Source organism: Salvelinus sp. IW2-2015, linkage group LG4q.2 (assembly GCF_002910315.2).
Source record: "Salvelinus sp. IW2-2015 linkage group LG4q.2, ASM291031v2, whole genome shotgun sequence".
Taxonomy (NCBI): domain Eukaryota; kingdom Metazoa; phylum Chordata; class Actinopteri; order Salmoniformes; family Salmonidae; genus Salvelinus; species Salvelinus sp. IW2-2015.
Window position 1 is genome coordinate 4,079,364 of NC_036843.1, and position 24,321 is coordinate 4,103,684.

General features: G+C 42.9%; 1 protein-coding gene across 4 annotated transcripts in view; it reads right to left on the bottom strand.

Moving 5' to 3' along the window:
* Nucleotides 1-15,256, bottom strand: part of LOC111963154 (palmitoyltransferase ZDHHC14) — a 99,017-nt gene extending 83,761 nt beyond the window's left edge. For 2 of the 4 annotated variants that reach the window (XM_023986393.2, XM_023986391.2), the window contains exons 1-2: nt 14,746-15,256; nt 10,683-10,992 (exon numbers count right to left, since the gene is read on the bottom strand). In XM_023986393.2, the coding sequence (XP_023842161.1) occupies nt 10,683-10,927 (245 nt within the window). In that variant the 5' untranslated portion in view covers nt 10,928-10,992; nt 14,746-15,256. Of the gene's footprint in view, nt 1-10,682; nt 10,993-13,047; nt 13,157-14,745 lie in introns of those variants that run through there. The other 2 variants (XM_023986392.2, XM_023986395.2) reach the window with 2 other exon arrangements.
* Between the last annotated feature and the right edge of the window lie 9,065 nt (nt 15,257-24,321).

Sequence of the window (24,321 nt, forward strand, 5' to 3'; positions counted from 1 at the left end):
TGATATGTGCTGAGAGGACAGTGTACCGTCTAGCCATACTCCCAAGTACTTGTATGAGGTGACTACCTCAAGCTCTAAACCCTCAGAGGTAGTAATAACACCTGTGGGAAGAGGGGCATTCTTCTTACCAAACCACACGATCTTTGTTTTGGAGGTGATCAGAACAAGGTTAAGGGTAGAAAAAAGCTTGTTGTAGAGCATTTAACACAAAATCTGAGGGGCCAGCTGAGTATGACTGTATAATCTGCATATAAAATGGATGAGAGAGCTTCCTACTGCCTGAGCTACAGTTGAAGTTGGAAGTTTACATACACTTAGGTTGGAGTCATTAATACTCGTTTTTCAACCACTCCACAAATTTCTTGTTAACGAACTATAGTTTTGGCAAGTCGGTTAGGACATCTACTTTGTGCATGACACAAGTAATTTTTCCAACAATTGTTCACAGACAGAATATTTCGCTTAAAATTCAATGCATCACAATTCCGGTGGGTCAGAAGTTTACATACACTAAGTTGACTGTGCCTTTAAACAGCTTGGAAAATTCCAGAAAACAATGTCATGGCTTTACAAGCTTCTGATAGGCTAATTGACATCATGAGTCAATTGGAGGTGTACGTGTGGATGTATTTCAAGGCCTACCTTCAAACTCAGGGCCTCTTTGCTTGACATCATGGGAAAATCAAAAGAAATCAGCCAACCCCTCTTTGAAAAAATTGTAGACCTCCACAAGTCTGATTCATCCTTGGGAGCAATTTCCAAAACCCTGAAGGTACCACGTTCATCTGTACAAACAATAGTACGCAAGTATAAACACAATAGAACCACGTAGCCGTCATACCGCTCAGGAAGGAGATGCGTTCTGTCTCCTAGAGATGAACGTACTTTGGTACGAAAAGTGCAAATCAATCCCAGAACAGCAAAGGACCGTGTGAAGAAGCTGGAGGAAACAGGTACAAAAGTATCTATATCCACAGTAAAACGAGTCCTATATCAATATAACCTGAAAGGCCGCTCAGCAAGGAAGAAGCCACTGCTCCAAAACCGCCATAAAAAAGCCAGACTACGATTTGCAACTGCACATGGGGACAAAGATCATACTTTTTGGAGAATGTCCCCTGGTCTGACGAAACAAAAATGGAACTGTTTGGCCATAATGACCATCGTTATGTTTGGAGGAAAAAGGGGGAGGCTTGCAAGCAAAAGAACACCATCCCAACCGTGAAGCACGGGGGTGGCAGCATCATGTTGTGGGGGTGCTTTGCTGCAGGAGGGACTGGTGCACTTAGCAAAATAGATGGCATCATGAGGTAGGAAAATTATGTGGATATATTGAAACAACATCTCAAGACATCAGTCAGGAAGTTAAAGCTTGGTCGCAAATGGGTCTTCCAAGTGGACAATGACCCCAAGCATACTTCCAAAGTTGTGGCAAAATGGCCTAAGGACAACAAACCTGACTCAGTTACACCAGCTCTGTCAGGAGGAATGGGCCAAAATTCACCCAACTTATTGTGAGAAGCTTGTGGAAGGCTACCCAAATCGTTTGACCCAAGGTAAACAATTTAAAGGAAATGCTACCAAATACACTCAATTAGTATGTAAACTTCTGACCCACTGGGAATGTGATGAAATAAATAAAAGCTGAAATAAATCACTCTAATATTATTCTGACATTTCACATTCTTAAAATAAAAGTGGTGATCCTAACTGACCCAAGACAGACAATATTTACTAGGATTAAATGTCAGGAATTGTGAAAAACTGAGTTGAAATGTATTTGGCTAAGGTGTATGTAAACTTCTGACTTCAACTGTATGTTCTTGATGTAAATTGAGAAGAGCGTGGGGCCTAGGATCGCGCCTTGGGGTACTCCCTTGGTGACAGGCAGTGGCTGAGACAGCAGATTTTCTGACTTTATACACTGCACTCTGAGTTTGTTAGCAAACCAGGCCAAAGACCCCTCAGAGACACCAATACTCCTTAGTCGACCAACAAGAATGGAATGGTCTACCGGTAACAAAAGTTTTGGCCAAGTCAATACAAATAGCAGCACAATATTGTTCAAAATCAAGGGCAATGGTGACATCATTGAGGACCTTTAAGGTTGCAGTGACACATCCATAACCTGAGCGGAAACCAGATTGCATACCAGAGAGAATACTACAGACATCAAGAAAGCCAGTCGATAATTTTTTCCAACACTTTTGATAAACAGGGCAAAATAGAAATAGGCCTATAACAGTTTAAATAAAGGACGAATCGTGGCTGCCTTCCAAGCAATGGGAACCTCCTCAGAAAGGAAACACAGGTTAAAAAGGTTGGAGATAGGCTTGGCGATGATCGGGGCAGCAGCCTTAATCTGACCCAGATGATTAGCCCCTCTCGGCTTCGCAGGAAAGAGACAGAAACAGGAAAGTACATGACAAGGAGTGACCTGTTAGGAACGACTTGTCCAAACAGGGAAATGTTTGCTAAACACACAGATGAGGCTGGATGACCTTTAGCATAGTTTAGTATTCTACCTCACTTAGTCATTGTTCACTGACCAGTTATGCAACACAAGTGGCAAGTGTGTCAATTAAATCCAGCTCATGAAATGTAGAGTATTGACAATCAGTTTGAACTCTTCTATGGTTGGGGATGCAGTGAAAGGCAGGTTATTGTGTAAGTTCCATCAGGATGTTTTTCCAAAAGGGCAGGTGACACTTGTAAGTGGTTTCTTGCTGACTCATTGAGAGACTTTATGTAGGCATAGAACAAACTCCCCCTCTCAGGAAAGCGTGTGCTTTATTCTCAGGAAACTGTGTGTGTTGCGGGTGTGGCTGTGCCAAAAAGTTGCCTTCAGAAGCATACTGAACTCTTTCACAATAGCCTGCATTTGACTGCCCCTGGAGGGATTGACTTACCAGTTACAGGAGTTCTGCCTTTGCATAGTCCTCCAAAACATATGACCTTAGTTCTGCCCAGTGTTCAGAGAGAAGCTACATAAAGAGGCTGCACCTTTGTAATAACTAAAATAATAAACTATTCCCAACATACAGCAGGGAATTTTTACCTGCTGTATTCTCTGATGGACGCAGTTACAATAACTTGCTATTAATGCTTTGCCTGGGGTGTTCAACAAGGAATAGGCCTAGCTGTATTTCAGTCTCTAGTCTCATCTTGGGAACATACATCCTGAGACTATAGTGTCTGTAACCAAAAAGCATCCTGACATTATTCTACAAACAGTCTCTGAAAAGGAGATGGACAAAGAGATGTTACAGAAATGCAGCAAACGTTGTCAAGCTCAATAATTTTTAGGCTATAACAAATGAAAGTCGAGTTTAATCCTATTCCATACCCCACTGAGTAACCAAGCCATCCTGTCAGAGCTACCTGGCTGCTGCCTGCTCAGTCACAGGCATGCCCTGAAAATGAGAGGGTATGATTCACCACTGGGTTGGATAGCTGCAGCCGATGCTCTACGGGATCTTTTGCATAACGACAGAGCACGACGAGCAAACAGAACGTAAATAGCATACACTGGCATTAATCCTGATGTGGGGATGGAGAGTAGCGTTATGATTAGCAGCTCCACTGGTATTGTGATCATATAGACATTCTTTGTGCTAGTTTCTAATGCCCTGCTTTGATGGGGACTAGGCCCACCTGTTTTGTACAGCTCTGAGCTCAGACTGTTATGGTTAGTTGTAGATGTGGTACAAGAAGATAAAGCTCACTCAATAGTTGATGGCAACTTAAACCACACTCCTAGTGGCACTGCCTGCCATTGAAATAGATTCCTCTTGACAAGCCTATGATGAACAGGGAATGACATTATTAAGGGACAATTCACTCAAATTACAAAAAAATACAATTCTTTACCCTGTAATCAGTCTATGGACATGTTAAGACAGCAAATCAATGCTTTGGTTTAGTTTCACTTGCACTGTTTCCACAAATCCCAATCAAGTCATGCGACCGATATTAGCAATTTCCTTGTATGACGTTGTTAAAATATTCTATCAAGGTTTAAGATAAATGATTAAATAATTCTACCCAGAAACTTAACCATTAGGATTAGAGGTTATGTAGCATGGACAAGGAGTAATTAAAGATGATAACCATTGGGGAAGAAAGGAATGTATGTGTGTGCCGAAAGGAAGCAAAGAGACTCCTTAACCTATGTTTGAACCGACCCGGCTATAACTCTGGGGATATAGGACAGGGAGAGCCCCTCCAGGTTTCCTATATCTGGGGGGGACTGGAACTGTCAGCTGAGTGGTAATAAACTGTGGTGAGACTTCAGGAGAAAATCCAAATATTAGTGTGTATGTATGTGCGTAGGTTAAGAGAATAGTTTAAAAGGAACGTTTTTGTATATGCACAGGAGAGCTCTCGCAAATAAAATAGGATCGGACTAATTGTGAGATGGGAATTCTGTCTGTTTCATTTAAACCAGAACTTTACAACCTCTGGGTTTCAGACCTAAAAAGATAATTGCAATTTATGAACATTAATTTCTAAATTACATAACAGATGTTTAAATCATCTATAAGTAACTTTGTTGAGCGTCACAATACATTTGAGATACTTTTGGATGATTTGGACGATTTGGACAAGGTGTGAAAAATGGTAATTAAAATAAAAATCGGTCCCATGACTTGAATAGGATTTGTGTCACAAATGCTTAAAACGTTCTTTGGAAACAGTGCCAAGGAAATAAAACCAACACATGGATTGCTGTCATACCTTGTCCATAGACTGCTTACAGGGTAAGAAAACCAATATGTCACTTTATAAATTTGGGTGAAATATCCCTTCAAAATTTTTGAAAGGCACTTGCAGATCAGGCAAGTCAGGGCAGTTTCAGGAGTACTTTTTGGTTGCCCGAAGATTATGATCACTTGCCCAAAAAGGTCAATTTGCTATTTACACAGAGTAGAGCCTGCCTTTCACCTATGGGAGGGGTCAGGAAGGTCAGTACCTGAATTCTTTGTATTTTAGTTATCAGTAAATACAGTTCTCAGAGCAGGCACAACTTGTCCAACTGCCATAAATGACAAGTTGAGCCTGCGCTGAGAACTGTTTTTACTGATAACTAAAATATAAAGAAAATAGTTTGCATATTATCACAAACAAAGTACCAGGGATGTGAATTGATGTTAGCTTCAGCTGTAAGCTAGCAAGGAAATTAGCCTACAAAGCTGGATGCTACCGGTATCTTCTTGCATTGTAAAGTGTTCTAGCCTCTATGGACATTGTTTTGTGAACTGTAATTAACACTACAGTTTCAACATGCCGTGTTGAATTATTCAAGTGTGTTAACTTCTGTGCAGCAAGAGTGGGAAGCGAACATGATGCAGACCAGATTCCCAGTGCAGTGGTAGCTCTAGCAACAAGTACGTTGAGCAGGCAAGAGGCATGCACAGTGCGCTCGTGTGGGGACATCGGCTGATCTCGTGTGGGGACATCGGCTGATCTCGTGTGGGGACATCGGCTGATCTCGTGTGGGGACATCGGCTGATCTCGTGTGGGGACATCGGCTGATCTCGTGTGGGGACATCGGCTGCGCTGAGACAGACATGATCCTCTCAGTTGACGACGGAAGACACATTTGACAAAAATACCGAAAGTGTCAAATTCTAGTACCAAACAGTTTATGTTCTACAGAAGTAAAATATGTTCGCTATACCGTGCACCAGTCAGTCAATTTCATAGTTTTCCACAAATAAATGTAATATTTTCAGTTATAAAACAGACAATTTTTTATTTTTTATTAAAAGTACTGATGGGTGTACTGTTGTTTGTATGCATGTGCTTACTGTGACTGTCACCCTGATATTGGCCATTAGGTAACCACTATCAGTGTGACAGTAGGGCTTGGCAAGCAGGAACAAAGGGCACTGTGTCTCGATGTTATTGCCATTCATACCCTCCCCATTGCGTAGTAGACTGTACATGTATCAAGGTGACGTCTAGACGGTTATCAATATTAGTTATTTCTTGCATAGGCTGCTATCCTACTTCAAATCAACCCATGGGAGGGAAATAAAGTGCCATGTTAGGTAACGCCGGCGGCGACACCGTGATACAGTTTCCCAGTAGGAAGCACCTCAGTTCGGCAGGCATGTCGATACAACACCGGCGCCCTAGTCATTCGCACCGGCTTATCGACTCGTCGTGCAACCAGCCACGGTCGAGTGGCAATAAATCTGCCCAATTAGCTGATTCGCTTTCCATACATCCACTCCTTTTGAAACACTACTTTGCCCATACTCCCCGGTTGCCATATAGAGCTGGGACGACACCAGTACCGCGATACTCGTTAGTATTGTGACAAGGAAACAAAACACAAATCGGATTTAACTTCTTTAGGGAAACAGCCCTAATGTTGGAAACAAACATTATGTTGTCATCCAGAGGCACATTTATTTAATTTCTAAACTATAGCACAAAAGATTTTACATACAGCAGAATTTTTTTTTAAAGGGCCAAAGAGCTATCTGCTTCGTGTTTTAATTTTTGCCATGGAAGAAATATTGCGTGTGCATATGTGTGTCCGTCGGCCCAAGTGCTCGTGTTTCATAGTGAGTGAGTCACGCACAAGACAGGTCGTGAGTGAACAATGCTTGTGAATGATTCAGAATGTTGGGATATTGATAAGTGGCAGTTGGGACATCGAGTGTGCATCGTCTCAATGCTCATTTTGGCCAAAACACTTGCAGACTCGAGTGATCACTACCGAACACAAAAGCGAGTGGCCAAGTTGATATAAAAGGGCTTAGGGCCAAGTTCTGAGTTTGATATTCAGCCTGACTTAGCGGTCATGTAATAGGAACACCATACACAATAGGACCATATTCTCCATTGTTCACATAATTCACACAGAATTATGACTTTTTAAAATGTATTTTATTTTTATGGATTTTTTTAAGGTCAGTTTAAATGTTAAGAACATTTCTCCATTTGTCACATCCCTTGTGTGTGTGTGTGAGAAACAAGATCCTGCTTGCCAACACCCACTCAAAAACCACACTAAACATACTCACCATAACACAACTGGTTAAACATTTCCATTACCTTTAAATTTTGCCAAGCCATCATGTGTTAGTTGAAATTAGCGTTAGGTCACTACATCATCATGCGATCCCTGGCAGTAGCCTAACTGTTGCGTTGCGTGTTTTTGCTGCTATGTGGCAGGAAGGAACTGGCCTTCCTTATTATTGAAGTAAAACATTCAGAATGTCACACAGAGAGATGACATTCAGAATGAGGTCACACACAGTGGGCAACCATAACACACATACCCACGCAACCACACATCAGGATCACGCGAATGTACACTCACCTACCCACCCGATTATACAAGTCAGAGGGTGCAGAAATGCTCCTTAAATTCAATAAACAATTCCATCCCTGCAAACACAGAGACTTGCACGCCACATGTGGTAGATGAGATTAAAATATAGAGGCAACGTGGCAAACAAACAAAGGGGGATCTGCATCTCTCGGTCTTGCACAAATTTCAGTGACCGAGACAAAGCAGCGGGTCTAATAGCAACCATACTTGTCTGAGCTAAGCATCATCAACAGAGAGCGAGGAGAGAGGGCACGAGTGAGAGAGGGCGAGAGCGGGCGTGCGAGCGAGGGCAAGAGCAAGCTTGCGAGAGAGAGTGAGAGCGAGAGAGGGTCACTGGATCTTGCGTGCCATCTATTATGATTTGCTGCATGTCACACACACACACCTCATTTGTGCAGTGTCACAAGCTAGCTGCTTTCAAAAACTAAGCCTGTGTTCAGTCCAGAATAGTTTTTCCATAGACAAACACATAAGACTTCAGACCATCTCTTGGACAACAAGAAGTACTGTGGAACAAGGCCTACAGTACTTTCTAAAGGACATGAACTACAGTGCCTCAAAATAACTACTTCAAACATTTGTATGGGTAAAACTTTTACAGGACAAGGGGAAAGGGGGAACATGTGCAAGTTGCAACAGCGCACATGGGCGTCTGGGCGGGAGCAGCAGAACAGAATAATAAACAGACCAGAGTCTGGCTTTCACTAAGAGGGCTTACCATACATTAATAGCCGAGTATCTCTTTCTGAGATGGGGGACAATAAGAGGGATGAAGACAATATCTGCTTTTCCTGCTGCCTCCCAAGCTTCACTGCTTCATATCTGGAGTCTGGAAGTCTGGAGAGCGCAGAGGAACAATGGATGACCTGACCAGACTGGACCTCTGATGTGAGTTTAAGGCTAGTGACAGGCAGACAACCAAGCCTCTGCCATTTGGTTACAACACACCTTCAACCTTGTCATGATATGCATCTGAAGGAGAAAGAGGAATGAGGGTTTAGCGTTATGGCAGCCAGGCAGGCACCAAAAGGGATTAGGCTAGACGTTCACGACAATGCCCTGGGCTGGACTAGCACCGGCGTGTGAAAGGTAGGAAATACACAGCAAATCTAGACACATTAAAGTTGAGGACAGCAAACCACAGTGAGCAGGTTCACTGTCCTGACTAGCACCCTGTCCGATAGATATCTGGCTCCTCTCAGCTGAACGCCGGGGAACAGAGAGGATAGTCAGGAGGACTCGGATGGCCTGCAGGTCTGGAGAGAGGAGACGCGACATTACTGAGCCTACGGTACGGAACTCTCCGTTGTCCTCTGCTGTTCCTGTGAACAGAACACTGTAGTGATAACAAACAGAGGCAGCAGGCGACACCGAGAGAGAGTGGTGGATCAACTGGGCAGGGCAGGCAGGCAGGATATTAAGCCCTAAGGGGTGTTTCACTAGGAAGCAGCTGGTATTCTCCGGGTGTGTGGATGGAGGTCCCTGTGTGAGGATTGGATGGTTACCAGGCTCTGCCACTTTCATCTATATACAGACAGCTCTCCACTGGCCAAAATATAACTTGTAGCCTATTTTTTACAGTGATGAATGCTCACAACCAGAATTGTTCTTGGCAACTGGGGTTATGACAGTGACGGCACTGAGGTGAGTTTACACAAGTCTAGCTGATAAAGTTGGTGGAAATCAGGAGGTCAATATCTCACATCATGCAGAGCACTACTAATGAAATGGAACTGGCAGCAGGTCAGGATTAGCATAAATGACAACATGGAAAAGGTTTTTACATTGATATGACATAAAGAATATACCCAGGTCTTGATCATGCATACGGAACCCCTAGTGAGAAAAGCTGCCGGTCCTGAATCAGCAACAACATCCAAGCCAAGGTAGGAAAAGAAGCAGATTGTCACAAGGAATGATTCGTCAGGAGGACTAGCAGGGAGAGAGTGGCTGACTAGTCCAGCATAGAGATGCTGAGACATCCCTGTACTCCATGGGACGTAGGAGTCAATTTACAAACTGATGAAAATAGGGGAGTCGGTGCCCCCACCCCCCCAGGTGACAGGTTGTCCTGCTGCTGAGATGCAGCAGGCACTGTTATAAAGCCAGGGACAGTGTGAGAGAGGAGAAGTGGGGACTCAGCTCTCTGGCTTTACAGGCTACACACTTCACCACGAAACAAACAATGTGTCACAACAAATCAAATCAAAGTTTATTGGTCGCGTACACAGCTTTGCAGATGTTATGGCAGGTGCAGTGAAATGCTTGTAAAACAAGCAAGTCAGACAGATCTGTAGAAGTTTCATAAAAACAGGGTAAACCAGTCCGGGCTGGGGAAATCTGGTACTTCAGAGGTCATATACTTGTTTTTTCTTACTGCTGTGTTTAGAATGGATGGGGTTTGGATTACTTGTGTGTTGCTGTGTGTGTACACAAGAGAAAGAATGAGAGAGGAGGAGTTGTCTAGAAGAAAAATGCTAATGAAACTGAAATTAATTTATTTGGAAAGGACTGACCATTTAAGGCTTATGCAGTCTAGGGAAAGTGGGATACCTAGTCAGTTGTACAACTGAAATGTGTCTTGACCACCCCTCGGGTGGCTGCCTTAAATCAACATCTACTTCATCAGTGCCCGGGGAACAGTGGGGTAACTTGGTCAGGGGCAGAATGACACATTTTTCCTTGTTAGCTCAGGGATTCGATCCAGCAACCTTTCGGTTACTGGCCCAACGCTCTAACCACTAGGCTACCTGCCGCCCCAATCTACATGCATGGACAAGTATCGTATAGTGCAGTCACTCAACCAAAGAGGCGGTGACTATGACAGAGAAACAAGAGCAGCCACACCTTTTCTAAAGAAACTAGACAACTAGTGTTACCATGATTACTAACCAGAGAGGCAAATGGACATCAAGTAGGCTGTCCTGGCTGTCAGTAAGAGTGATGAATGAGAGTTAAGACAAGTAGCCTACCTACGCTACCCTCTAATTAATTGCTATGACACTTCCAGAAAAATGTCTAAGATTAAACATTAGAGCTGCGCTAACGGAATGAAAAGGCTTTAAACCCTCTGCTAAGTTCAAGACGCTGCTCAGTACGACAGCTCAAGGTGAAAGATCACCTTGAGGAACAGTGAGTGAGAGAGCCACAGTCTCATCCACATACAGGCCACCCCTGGCTAATACACAGTGACAGGTTGGGCCATAAACCCTGGCTTTTTGTTAGCTACAGCACACCAAAACTCCAGACAGCCCCAATGCCCAGTGCATAGGCAAAGTGGGCATGGCCAAAGAAACGACGGCAAAATCAAAGGGCAAAACCTTTAGCTACTTACTCAAAAGCGAAGAAGAGTCCGCTTGTGACGAGAATTAGGACAAGGGTAAGGTAGAAGACCCCTGTCTGCCTGGCCATCATGATCCTCCCATTGCAGTAAAATTTATTCCGCCCTGGGAAAGCTTGCCACTTCCTCCTCTTTGGGGTCCTTTTCTTGTATGGAGTCTCCATCGGTGTCGAGCTGCGAGTGCTGATCTGGCTGTACTCGCACTCTCGCATAGGCTCCGCAACCCTGAGATGCAGCATCAATGGTCACTCAGTGAGATCCCCCAACAGTTGAAGCAGTCCAGGGCCAGGGGGTACAAGCACCGCTGTAATGAAAGCAACTATTATGTTACTGGAAAGAAAGTGGTCTGATTATAGCCTTGTCCCAGATCTGTGGGTGGTGTATACAGCCGAGTCAACTCCTATGGTTGCTGTCATGCCAAAAAGACAATGAACAACAGTTGGCAAAACAACAAACAGATCTGGGACCAGTCTGACTTTAAGATCACTTTTAATTTTTGTTTTATTATTGCTGATGAGGTTGTATGGATTTATAAGATTAGCTAGCTACCATTTAAATCAGACAGCTAATGTTTTATGAGTTCATGTAGCTAAATCTCAGCACACACATTTCTCTAGCATGACAGCCAGACCTACTTGGCTACCCATTTTACCACTAAGATAACTAGCTAGCTACAAGTGACAGCTTCTCATATGCTTGAAACTTTTCACTAGCAACTAGCAAGGAATTGTTTAATGTTCCTTGGCCCTAGCCACACATTGTTATGGCGGTGAAAGTTGAATGCTTCCATACCCTAGCTGCTTTTAGCAACGCTAGTATTTACAAACCAGCGCGGTGCGGACAGCCTAGTGGGTCGGACAGCTCCCTGCCATCCAGGATCGCTATATCAGGCGGTGTGTGAAAGGAAGGCCTGGAAAATCGTTAAAAGATTCCAACAACCAAAGCCATAGACCGTTGTCTCTGCTTCCGCACGGCAGGCGGTACCGGTGCATCAAGTCTGACACCAACAGGCTCACGAACAGCTTCTATCCTTTTGCCATAATACTGCTAAATAGCTAACAAAATGGCTGCACAGACTATTTTATTTTTGCACTTTCTCTATGCATACTCAGAGCCCTACACTACGCACACTGATACTCCAACACACATACAAACACTCACTCCATCATTTGCTCACACACACATAACATGCACATACATTTATACTGACTACACACACCCACTCACATTCAATCATATATCCTGAGGCCTATTCACCTTACCCCTATACATATCTACCTCTATTGATCCAGTATCACTGCACATTGTAAATATAGTATTGGAACTGACCCTGTATATAGTATGCTTACTTTATTGTGTTCTTAGATCTTGTGTGTTTTTGTTATACCTTATTATTTGTAGTATTACATTGTTATTGATTAGTGCATTGTTGGGGTTAGAGCTTGCAAGAAAGGCATTTCACTGTACTTAAGCATGTGCCATTAACTTGAAACTGGCGTTGCTCGGAATTATCTTACAAAAAAAAACAGAATAGTCCACAGGAAGCCAAAAGTTAAATAAAAGACAATTTCAGCTTACTCTGCTGATTGTCCATAGGGTTGGTCCTTATTGCAGGGGGGGGGAATGGAGAAAAACATCTAGTAGAACATAAATTAAAAAGGCTTTCCCAACGTGGGTCTTTTAGACCCACTTCTTGTCCACTTACCTCACATCAAAATAAAAGTCCTGCACATGCACCACACTTGCACAAAAAGCAAGAACTTGTGGGGGGACTTTTATTTTTAACATGATGTAAGTAAGCAGAGGAACTGACCTTACTGAGGAACCGCATGGGTCTACAACAGACCCACCTGTGGAAATTCTGTTTAATTATATGTCCCATCATATTTTTGTTTTTTTATAAAATTCCTCCCTGCATAAGGACCAAGGCTACAGACAATCGACACAGTAAGTTGAAATGTAATTTTAGTTAACTTCTGGTTTTCGGCGGACTAATCCTTTTTATTGCAAGCTAATTCCCAGCAACCCTAGTGTAAATACTAGAGTTGCTAAAAGCAGCTAACAATCCACCCAAAACCACCTATTCCTTTAATTTACAGTGTTAAATTAGCACAATATTTTTTGTGAACAAATGATACATTTTTGTGTTATATGCCGTCATAAGGTTGGTAGCACCATTGAAAATCTTGTTTCCATGTGGAAATCTGTTGCAGCTCAAGTCGACTCCAAATTCCGCAATGCAATGGGCTGGCTGGCTAGCAAACGTAGCTAAAGACAATATCAGCATGTAACGTAGCTAGTTAGCTGTAAAAATCGCCTAAACAAACTGCACTATCAATGTTGGAGTCTACAATCTCACCATGTTCAACCTGCTGATCGATGTCCCTCACAGAGTGGAGTCTAACATTTGCAACGGCGGATATACTTTTAAGTAGATGGGAAAAGTTGCCCATGCAACGTAAATGGTCCGCACGGTGCATTCTGGGCGATTCTGGGACAAGGACTGAATGGGAGTCTATTGGGCAATCGCTCAAAAACCTAACATTAGGACCAAATTCATAAACCAGAAGTTGAACATTACAAATCTTTTCCGAAATGGGATCTGTAGTATCGTATAGGTTTGGAATCATGACATACTTAATAGGCAAATTTCTTGACATATACACTACATTTGAAAAGGATTAGCTTAGCAAACGCGTGATGCAGCATGACAACGTGAACACGATTGGTCCGCGGTCTTGCTGGGTGGGGCGTTTATACGCTCCTTCATTCATTGGATTCTTATCTCCTTTCTAATATCTCTGGCAACAGCACCATGCAATACACCCTAGGCCCTCCGTTAAATTACAAATTTCTCGAGGTAGGAATATCGCAAAAATATTATCAATGGCTCATTTGAGAGAAGACATTCTCCCGAGGTATGACATCGGACAGTATTGAAGTTTGACATGTATGATAGACGTTTTTGCGATCTAAAAGTCGTATTCATATTAACTTCCAGTGCAGTGAGAGCGGGTTTATCACGGTGCTACGTCATACCTGCCGGATTTATGCCTGCTTGAACGCCAATAACTCAGAAACACATGAAAACATTAAATGATCCAGGGAATCGATAGAACATCACTCAGAGATGCACAAAAACAATATAACATTCAAAATGGGTGAACCTTTCCTTTAGACATTAGCTAGTGTAAAGCATAGCAGGCACATTTAACTAAACTCTTCTTGGCGATACTTTAATTCTCTCGATTCGGGCAAAAAGTGTATCTTATACATGTCGTGCCCAGTTGCAGGTGGTTCTCCAAAAAACAGAGAATATTCAGAAATATATTAAATCCACGTTTGGCACCGAGTGAGTTCCCATGCCATTTTAGTTGCCAGAGATCTTGCATTTCCCAACATCTTTGCAGGAACTAGTCGCGGCCACGTGCAGAACTAAATGACAGCGCTTCACAGTGCGACCAAAACAACGATCTACACACATGCAAGAGGCATTTCTAACTCTACAAAACGTGGATTTGATACTTTTCTGAATATTATCTGTTTTTTGGAGAACCACCTGCAACTGGACACGGATATGTATAAGATATACCTTTCTCCTGAATTGAGAACGTATCGCCAAGAACAGGTTATTTGAAAGTTTGCCTGCTATGTTTTACACTAGTTAGTTAATGTAACGGGATGTGCGGAAGCGTTTATATCACCGCTGTAACAATGTGTAGTTAGCTAACGGAACTAACATTACCAAATAATCAAACGTTAACTAATATTACGTGAAAATCATTCGGCAAATGTACTTTACGGCTAGGTATAGACAGCTAACGTTAGCTAGTAGCAAACTACCAACAAAAAATAAAATGCAGCTAGCTAAACTAACGACATTGTAACATACTTGTATTGAAACTCGGGGGGGGGGGGGCTTCTGAGTGTTCTGTCGTTTCCTGTAAACCAAAACCCGTTTTCATTCAGCAAACATTACGGTCACATCAGCGGCGGCATATCATCACAGAAACCGAATCATTCTAACTTTAGTGTTTCTACCCCTCTGACAGCTCACCAAAGTAAGTCGACACTGCTTGTGGTACGGCACTTTTTTCCGCTTTTGTATCCGGGTTTGTTGCGAACTGCAGTCGAAACCAATATCATCCTTTCTCTCTGAATTACAAAACGTTTATGCCTGGTCTGAAAACACCAAACGCTTCATTCATAGAAAGTCAGCGTATAGACACGGTCATCGGTCCCACACCACTTCAACCGCAGCAGATAGCGCGAGGGATGTTTAGAAAAGATGCTCCATCCTGGCTCTCTGGCTAGTCGTCGCGCGCAGTACGAAAGATCGCCTCTTCCAGCTAGCTACAGACATCCCAAATCTGAAGATATTCCGATTATTCTGCCACGTACTCCTTCGCTTGCGCGATACACTATTCCCAGACAGGCTGCTGAAACATCGATATCACACACTGTGTTTGCTATTGTTGGGAAAGTATTCCCACTGCTGCCACCCTCACGTTGCGCTGCTCATTGCAACAAGAAAACGTTACCACATACGTAGCACACAGCTCCTCCTCTTTTTTTTGGTCAGTGGATCGCTGTGCAACAGGAATTATGGGGAATGTAGCTAGTGAACCATTATATAATTGATTGCACATCTGGATAGAAAATGAAAACAAATATCCAATGCTTGAATAATACAAAACAAATAGCATTATTGTCTTCAATAATAGAACAATATGATCAATAGATTATGAAAATTAGGCCCTGTTAGATCCTGGTAAGCAACACCAGTGTATATTTGGCCTTGTGTTTTAGGCTATTGATGAAGCCACCACCAACCATGCTTGAAAATATGGAGAGTGGTACTCAGTGATATGTTGTGTTGGATTTGCCCCAAACATAACACTTTGTATTCAGGACATAAACTTCATTTATTTTTACTCCAGTGCATTATTGCAAACAGGATGCATGTTTTGTAATATTTGTATTCTGTACAGGCTTCCTTTTTTCACTTTCTCATTTAGGTTAGTGTTGTGGAGTAACTACCATGTTGTTGATTCATCCTCACTTTTCATCCTCACTTTTCTACTATCACAGCCATTAAACTTTCTGTTGGCCTCATGGTGAAACCCCTGAGTGGTTTCCTTCCTCTCCGACAACTGAGTTAGGAAGGATGCCTGTATCTTTGTAGTGACTGGGTGTATTGATACCATCCAAAGTGTAATAACTTCACCATGCTCAAAGGGATATTCAATGTCTGTTTTTTGTTTTTTTTACCTATCTACAAATAGTTACACTTCTTTGCAAAGCATTGAAAAACATCCCTGGTCTTTGTGGTTGAATCTGTGTTTGAAATTCACTGCTCAACTAAGGAACCTTACAGATAATTGTGTGTGTGGGGCACAGAGATGAGGTAATCATTCAAAAATCATGTTAAAGACTTACTGCACACAGAGTCCATGCAACTTATTATGTGACTTGTTCAGCAAATTTTTACTCCTGAACTTATTTAGGCTTGCCATAACAAAGGGGTTGAATACTTATTGACTCAAGACATTTCAGCTTTTCATTTTTTATTAATTTGTAAACATTTCCAAAAACATAATTCCACTTTCACATTATGGGGTGTTGTGTGTGGGCCAGTGACACAACATCTCAATTTAACCTAGAAATTCAGGTTGTAACACAACACAAGGCTACCAACTGCCTAGCCAGTTGTAGCTCAATCTTGGGTGCAATGATCACATTCCCGCACTGACTGACTGTGTTGAGGCTCATTGATTTAACGTTATGTTAGCCTACATGATACACCAGTAAAGTAATAAAATACACTGCTCAAAAAAATAAAGGGAACACTTAAACAGCACAATGTAACTCCAAGTCAATCACACTTCTGTGAAATCAAACTGTCCACTTAGGAAGCAACACTGATTGACAATAAATTTCACATGCTGTTGTGCAAATATAGACAAAAGGTGGAAATTATAGGCAATTAGCAAGACACCCCCAAAAAAGGAGTGATTCTGCAGGTGGTGACCACAGACAACTTCTCAGTTCCTATGCTTCCTGGCTGATGTTTTGGTCACTTTTTGAATGCTGGCGGTGCTCTCACTCTAGTGGTAGCATGAGACGGAGTCTACACCCACACAAGTGGCTCAGGTGTTCATCCAGGATGGCACATCAATGCGAGCTGTGGCAAAAAGGTTTGCTGTGTCTGTCAGCGTAGTGTCCAGAGCATGGAGGCGCTACCAGGAGACAGGCCAGTACATCAGGAGATGTGGAGGAGGCCGTAGGAGGGCAACAACCCAGCAGCAGGACCGCTACCTCCGCCTTTGTGCAAGGAGGTGCACTGCCAGAGCCCTGCAAAATGACCTCCAGCAGGCCACAAATGAGAAGTTGTCTGTGGTCACCACCTGCAGAATCACTCCTTTTTTGGGGGTGTCTTGCTAATTGCCTATAATTTCCACCTTTTGTCTATTCCATTTGCACAACAGCATGTGAAATTTATTGTCAATCAGTGTTGCTTCCTAAGTGGACAGTTTGATTTCATAGAAGTGTGATTGGCTTGGAGTTACATTGTGTTGTTTAAGTGTTCCCTTTATTTTTTTGAGCAGTGTATATAGCTGTCGGCTATATTAGCCACGATTTACCGTTCTTTGTGCAGCTTCAAATGTCGAACAAAGTTGGAAATTGATTGGCTGCTGTCTGATTCAAACTGTAATCCATTAAATGAAGAGTTGATGCGCTGCACACTTTTAATAGCATCATTTGTAATATTTGGGCTTGGGGAGGGTATCAAGTCAGGTCAAGTCACGAGTCATTGGTGTTAAAGTCGAGTTGCAAGTCATCATATTTGTGACTCGAGTCTGACTTGAGTCCAAGTCGTGTGACTCGAACCACCTACAAACCACGGGCTTCCTCCTCATCTCCTAGTCTATATAAGGTCCCACAATTGACGGTGCAGGTCAGAGCAGAAACCAAGACATGAGGTTGATGGAATTGTCCGTCAACCTCTGAGACAGGATTGTGTCAAGACACAGATCTGGAGAAGGGTACCAAAAAATGTATTCAGCATTGAAAGGTCCCCAAGAACACAGTGGCCTCCATTATTCCTAAATGGAAGAAGTTTGGAACCACCAAGACTCTTCCTAGTGCTGGCCGCCCAGCCAAACAGAGCAATCGGGGGAGAAGGGCCTTGGTCACGGAGGTGACCAAGAACCCGATGGTCACTCTGACAGAGCTCCAGAGTTCCTCTGTGGAGATGGGAGAACCTTCCAGAAGGACAACCATCTCTGCAGCACTCCACCAATCAGGCCTTTATGATAGAGTGGCCAGATGGAAGCCACTCCTCAGTAAAAGGCACATGACAGCCCTCTTGGAGTTTGCCAAAAAGCACCTAAAGGAGTCTCAGACCATGAGAAACAAGATTCTCTGATGAAACCAAGATTGAACTCATTGGCCTAAATGCCAAGCGTCACGTCTGGAGGAAACCTGGCACCATCACTACGGTGAAGCATGGTGGTGGCAGCGTCATGCTATGGGGATGTTTTTCAATGGAAAAGATGAATGGAGCAAAGTACAGAGAGATCCTTGATGAAAACCTGCTCCAGAGAGCTCAGGACCTTAGACTGGGGGCGACCGGACCACGACCCTGAGCACACAGTCAAGACAACGCAGGAGTGGCTTCGGGACAAGTCTCTGAATGTCCTTGAGTGGCCCAGCCAGAATCCGGATTTGAACCTCATCGAACATCTCTTGCGAGACCTGAAAATAGCTGTGCAGCGACGCTTCCCATCCAACCTGACAGAGCTTGAGAGGATCTGCAGAGAGGAATGTGAGACACTCCCCAAATACAGGTGTGCCAAGCTTGTAGCGTCATACCCAAGAAGACTCGAGGCTGTGATCGCTGCCAAAGGTGCTTCAACAAAGTACTGTGTAAAGGGTCTGAATACCTGTAAAGGTGATATTTCAGTTTATATTTTTATCAAAATTTGCAGACATTTACAGTACCTTGTAAAACTATTCACCCCCTTGGCATTTTTGTCTATTTTGTTGCATGTAATTTATATGGATTTTTATTTGGATTTCATGTAATGGACATACACAAAATAGTCCAAATCGATGAAGTGAAATTTAAAAATATTACTTGTTTCAAAACATTCTAAAAAATCAAAAACGGAAAAGTAGTGTGTGCATATGTATTCACCCCCTTTGCTATGAAGCCCCTAAATATAGATCTGGTTGCAACCCAATTACCCTTCAGAAGTTCACATAATTAGTTAAATAAAGTCCACCTGTGTGCAATCTAAGTCTCACATGATCTGTCACATGATCTCAGTATATATACACCTGTTCTGAAAGGCCCCAGAGTCTGCAACACCACTAAGCAAGGGGCACCACCAAGCAAGCGACACTATGAAGACCAAGGAGCTCTCCAAACAGGTCAGGGACAAAGTTGTGGAGAAGTACAGATCAGGGTTGGGTTAAAAAAATATATCCAAAACTTTGAACATCCCACGGAGCACCATTAAATCCATTATTAAAAAATGGAAAGAATATGGCACCACAACAAACCTGCCAAGAGAGGGCCGCCCACCAACACTCACAGACCAGGCAAGGAGGGCATTAATCAGAGAGGCAACAAAGAGACCAAAGATAACCCTGAAGGAGCTGCAAAGCTCCACAGCGGAGATTGGAGTATCTGTCCATAGGACCACTTTAAGCCATACACTCCACAGAGCTGGGCTTTACGGAAGTGGCCAGAGAAAAGTAAGCAAACACGTTTGGTGTTTGCCAAAGGCATGTGGGAGACTCCCCAAACATATGGAAGAAGGTACTCTGATCAGATGAGACTAAAATGTAGCTTTTTGGCCATCAAGGAAAACGCAAACCCAACACCTCTCATCACCCCGAGAACACCATCCCCACAGTGAAGCATGGTGATGGCAGCATCATGCTGTGGGGATGTTTTTCATCGGCAGGGACTGGGAAACTGGTCAGAATTGAAGGAATGCTGGATGGCGCTAAATACAGAGAAATTCTTGAGGGAAACCTGTTTCAGTCTTCCAGAGATTTGAGACTGGGATGGAGGTTCACCTTCCAGCAGGACAATGACCCTAAGCATACCGCTCAAAGAACACTCGACTGGTTTAAGTGGAAACATTTAAATTGTTTGGAATGGCCTAGTCAAAGCCCAGACCTCAATCCAATTGAGAATCTGTGGTATGGCTTAAAGATTGCTGTACACAAGCAGAGCCCATCCAACTTGAAGGAGCTGGAGCAGTTTTGCCTTGAAGAATGGGCAAAAATCGCAGTGGCTAGATGTGCCAAGTTTATAGAAACATACCCCAGGAGACTTGCAGCTGTAACTGCTGCAAAAGGTGCCTCTACAAAGTATTGACTTTGGGATGGTGAATAATTATGCACACTCAAGTTTTCTGTTCTTTTGTCTTATTTCCTGATTGTTTCACAAGAAAAAATATTTTGCATCTTCAAAGTGGTAGGCATGTTGTGTCAATCAAATGATACAAACCCCCCAAAAAATCTATTTTAATTCCAGGTTGTAAGGCAACAAAATAGGAAAAATGCCTAGGGGGTGAATACTTTCGCAAGCCACTGTATAAAAATATTTTTGTGCTTTTTTTCATTATGGGGTATTGTGTGTAGATTGATGAGGGAAAAAATACTATTATTATTATTTTTTTTAATAAGGCTGTAAGGTAACAAAATGTAAAATACTTTCAAATGCACTGTATATTATCACCAGGGCTATCATTGGTGAGGACTTTTTTTTATTTTGCCTTTGTTTAATCAGGCAAGTCAGTTAAGAACAAATTCTCTTTACAATGACAGCCTAGAAAAAGTGGGTTAACTGCCTTGTTCAGGGGCAGAATGACAGATTTATACCGTGTCAGCTCGGGGAGTCGATTTTGCAACTTTTCAGTTACTGGGCCAACTCTCTAACCACTAGGCTACTGCCTCTGAAGTGTATTTCAATGAGAAATAGACTCAGAGAGAGCACAGGAACCAGTTTCTCAGGAACCTGCTTTTCATGACAATCTTTGTGTGTAAAAGAGTGACTTTTAAAAGCATTTTAAAGGGGTTCTGAGAATAGAAAAGTTCAATCGACTCTCAGTGTTACACATAGCCGATGCATCATTCTGTATGCCTCAGATCCTCAAAAAGTTCTACAGCTGCACCATTGACAGGCTGCATTACAGCTTGGTATGGCAACTGCTCGGCATCCAACCGCAAGGCGCAACAGAGGGTAGTGCGTACAGCCCCGTACATTACTGGGGCCGAACTCCCTGCCATCCAGGACCTCTATACCTGGTGGTGTCAGAGGAAGGCGCAAAAAATTGTCAAAGACTCCAGCAACCCAAGTCATAGACTGTTCTCTCTGCTATCGCACAGCAACCAAAAGGGTCCTGAACAGCTTATACTCCCAAGCCATAAGACCACTGAACAGTTAATCAATTTGCTACCCAGACTATTTACATTGACCCCCTTTATTAGATATTTGTATATCTTTTTTTTGCACTGACTCTCTCACACTGGATTTATGCACAGTCACTAGACTCTACCCACACATACTACACTGACACAGTGCCAGGATCGAACCAGGGTCTGTAGTGACACCTCTAGCACTGCGAGACAGTGGCTTAGACCGCTGCGCCACTCAGGATCTGCACCACTCCTGTGAGCAAAGCAAATCACAGTTCTTGTCCCGAGTTGCATGGTCCGGAGCACCCGCTCTCTCTGGATGGAGACACAATAAATCATCACAAGTCCACTTTGTGTTACTGTCACCGACTCAACAGTCCCCAACCTGACAACACATATGGATCAGCAAGAATACAAGGATCTATTCTCTCCACAAATCTCACTCCCACTGGGCCAGAATCATCCTTGTCATCATCGAGGAGGCTATTGAGCAGCAGTCTCAGGAGGTATTGCCATAAAACATATTTCCAATCTAACAGCATATGGACGCTGTAATCCAAAATACTTTCATGGTAGTGGATTACATCATATTAATTGTATATGATGAGACTGACGTAGTGGATAAAGCTGTTGCATGCACTTTCATACTTAACCTAATATGTGCCGAATGGTGGATGTTTTCAATGCTTTCTATTGACCCTTAATCCAAGAGTTCAGGCTTTAAATACTGGAGTCACAGCAAGTCCTGACCTGTGGATGAAGCTTGATTTGATCTTAGAAAATGACTCAATATGATATCCCTTTCTTGCTGTCTAAGAACAAAATGGGGCTGATTCAGAATGTAGCTGGGCCTTTGTCCAGGGACATTTTCTGTTACATACTACTAAGGGCAGGATAACCCAGCAAACATGACCTCATTGGCACCATGTAGGTATTCGGTGGGCACGGGCTATCCCATACCAAGTCCACACTAGCCTAACATGGGCTAGCCCAGCACAGGCTAACTTACACTAATCGCACATCAACCCAACACTGGGCAAACACACACCAGCCCAACACGGGCTAGCACACAAGTCCAAAACAGGCTTGCCCACACCAATCCCACATCAGCCTAACACGGGCTAGCTTAAACTAGCCCAACACAGGCTAGCCCACACCAAACCCAGCTAGAGGCAGGGCTCATTTTAATATATGGGGGCATGGTTTGTACACAGTTATTTTGTGTGCAACCATTACTCAGTGTCAGTCCAGTTTAAGGGTTCTCTTTTGTGAAGCCCAATCTTTTAAAATCTTGTACACTATCAATGATGAAGTCTTTAAAAATACTTAAATAAGTGCATGTGACATATGACAAACAGTTTCTCTTTTAAAAAATTTAGGTATGATTGTAAAGACATGGTTGTCTTTCTGATACAATGTATCACGTTCCCTAAATACCCTTTTTAAGGCTTGAAAATTATGCAATTTATGCATTGAAATCAAAGTTTCATAAATACATTTCATAAATAAGGCGCATCGGCAGCCTACATGGAGCCAATATTTGAGACTGCATTGGGCCCACATCGTGCCAATATGGACATCTTCTCAGGGAAGATTCTTACAATAGGATGGTCGGTGACACAACCAAGTCCATTCAGTATCAGAGTTGTGAAACATAATCAATAGGGGAGGATGTGATGATAGAATGATCATTGCATGAACTGGGGCTCAGACACACATTAGGTCAACTAAATATACAAAGAATCCCCATTTCATAGACTGACTTTCCCTACAAGCTATTCAACAGCCACACACATGCAAATGTTCACACACACACGTGCACACACACAGACACGTTGTGTTATGTTGAAAGTGTCAGACACTCCCTTTACCCAACACTCATTCACCCGTCTCCAGTATTGGTAAGAGGTGGGAGGGAGCCCACCAGACCAGCAGCAGCTCTGGCACCACTTCTAGCCTGGCTGTCAGAGCTATGACTAAGCCACTCAGAAGCAGTGTGTGGGAGGCCTGCTGCTGTGGTGGGCCCTGAGTGAAAGAAAAAATCTAAAATAAAATAGATTTACAGAACAACTACCCATGTTCTGACATTCTGAACTAAGGTATCCTAAATGGGGCTTTGACTCATAGTGTTTCATTCAAATACGACTATCTGCTCACTATCAATCAACACAGACTGCCAAAGGACAGGTAGTTAGAGAATTGCAAGGAAGGAAGTTTGAGGTACACGAAGTACCTCACAGGCACTACTATACAACAAATATACCGTGGGTGCGTCTCTGCTTCTCGAGTTTCGCTCGCAGAAGAATCCTTATAATAATCCCCTTTGAAATCAAACCTAAAATGAGACGAAGACGTCTCATAAGACTGTGTCTTGCCATCCGTGTCAGTCTAAAGACAGGAAGTGGAAGGCTGTTATTAAGACAGTTTAAAGTAGATTTTATCTGTCAGAAGAAGACAGAAGATCATCAACCATCATCCAGAGGGCAAATTCTGAATTCTGAAAAAGATCTAGGTGCTTTATTTGTGCAACAAATAACCACAGACGGTAAGCTTGAAAAACAGATTTTCTCTGTCCAATTCGGACTTGTCTGCACGGTAAACTGGAGTGAATAGATACAATATGTAGTAAGGGGGTGCTATCAGATTGAACAACTCCAAAGTACAGGCTGTTTTCCTTACCTGACCCCTACACATATCAGTGATGTTGTCCACAAGGAATGATGGAGGTGAAGTCAGGAGCCTTGTCCTCAGTCACAATATTCCTGAGTTAGAGGAGGCATACTGGATATACGGAGAATGTGGCCTGGAACACGTAGAGCAGTCCTCCCTGTATAACCCTTACCTTCATTTCATCCCATTTCTCATGGTTGTGATTGTGGTTGGGGAGTGTAGGTCATTCAAATGATGAGGTTAGGCCAGTTTGCAGTGTTGCTTTACAGGTGCGCTTCAGAAGAACAGCAGGGATTGTAATATTTCTCTCTTTGTGTTTTCAATTTGAGAAACACTAATAGTAAGTTGTTGATGTTTGTTTTATTATCCTAAGATTGTCTGAACACAATGCAACTCTCCCGGTGCTTCACAATAGTCAGTGTACATTTTATTCATAACATGTGGAACACAGAGTATAAAGATTTATAATTAATCAAAGGTAGTCATTGAGTAAGAAGAAAAAAAGGGTTGTCAGACCTTGTGTGTG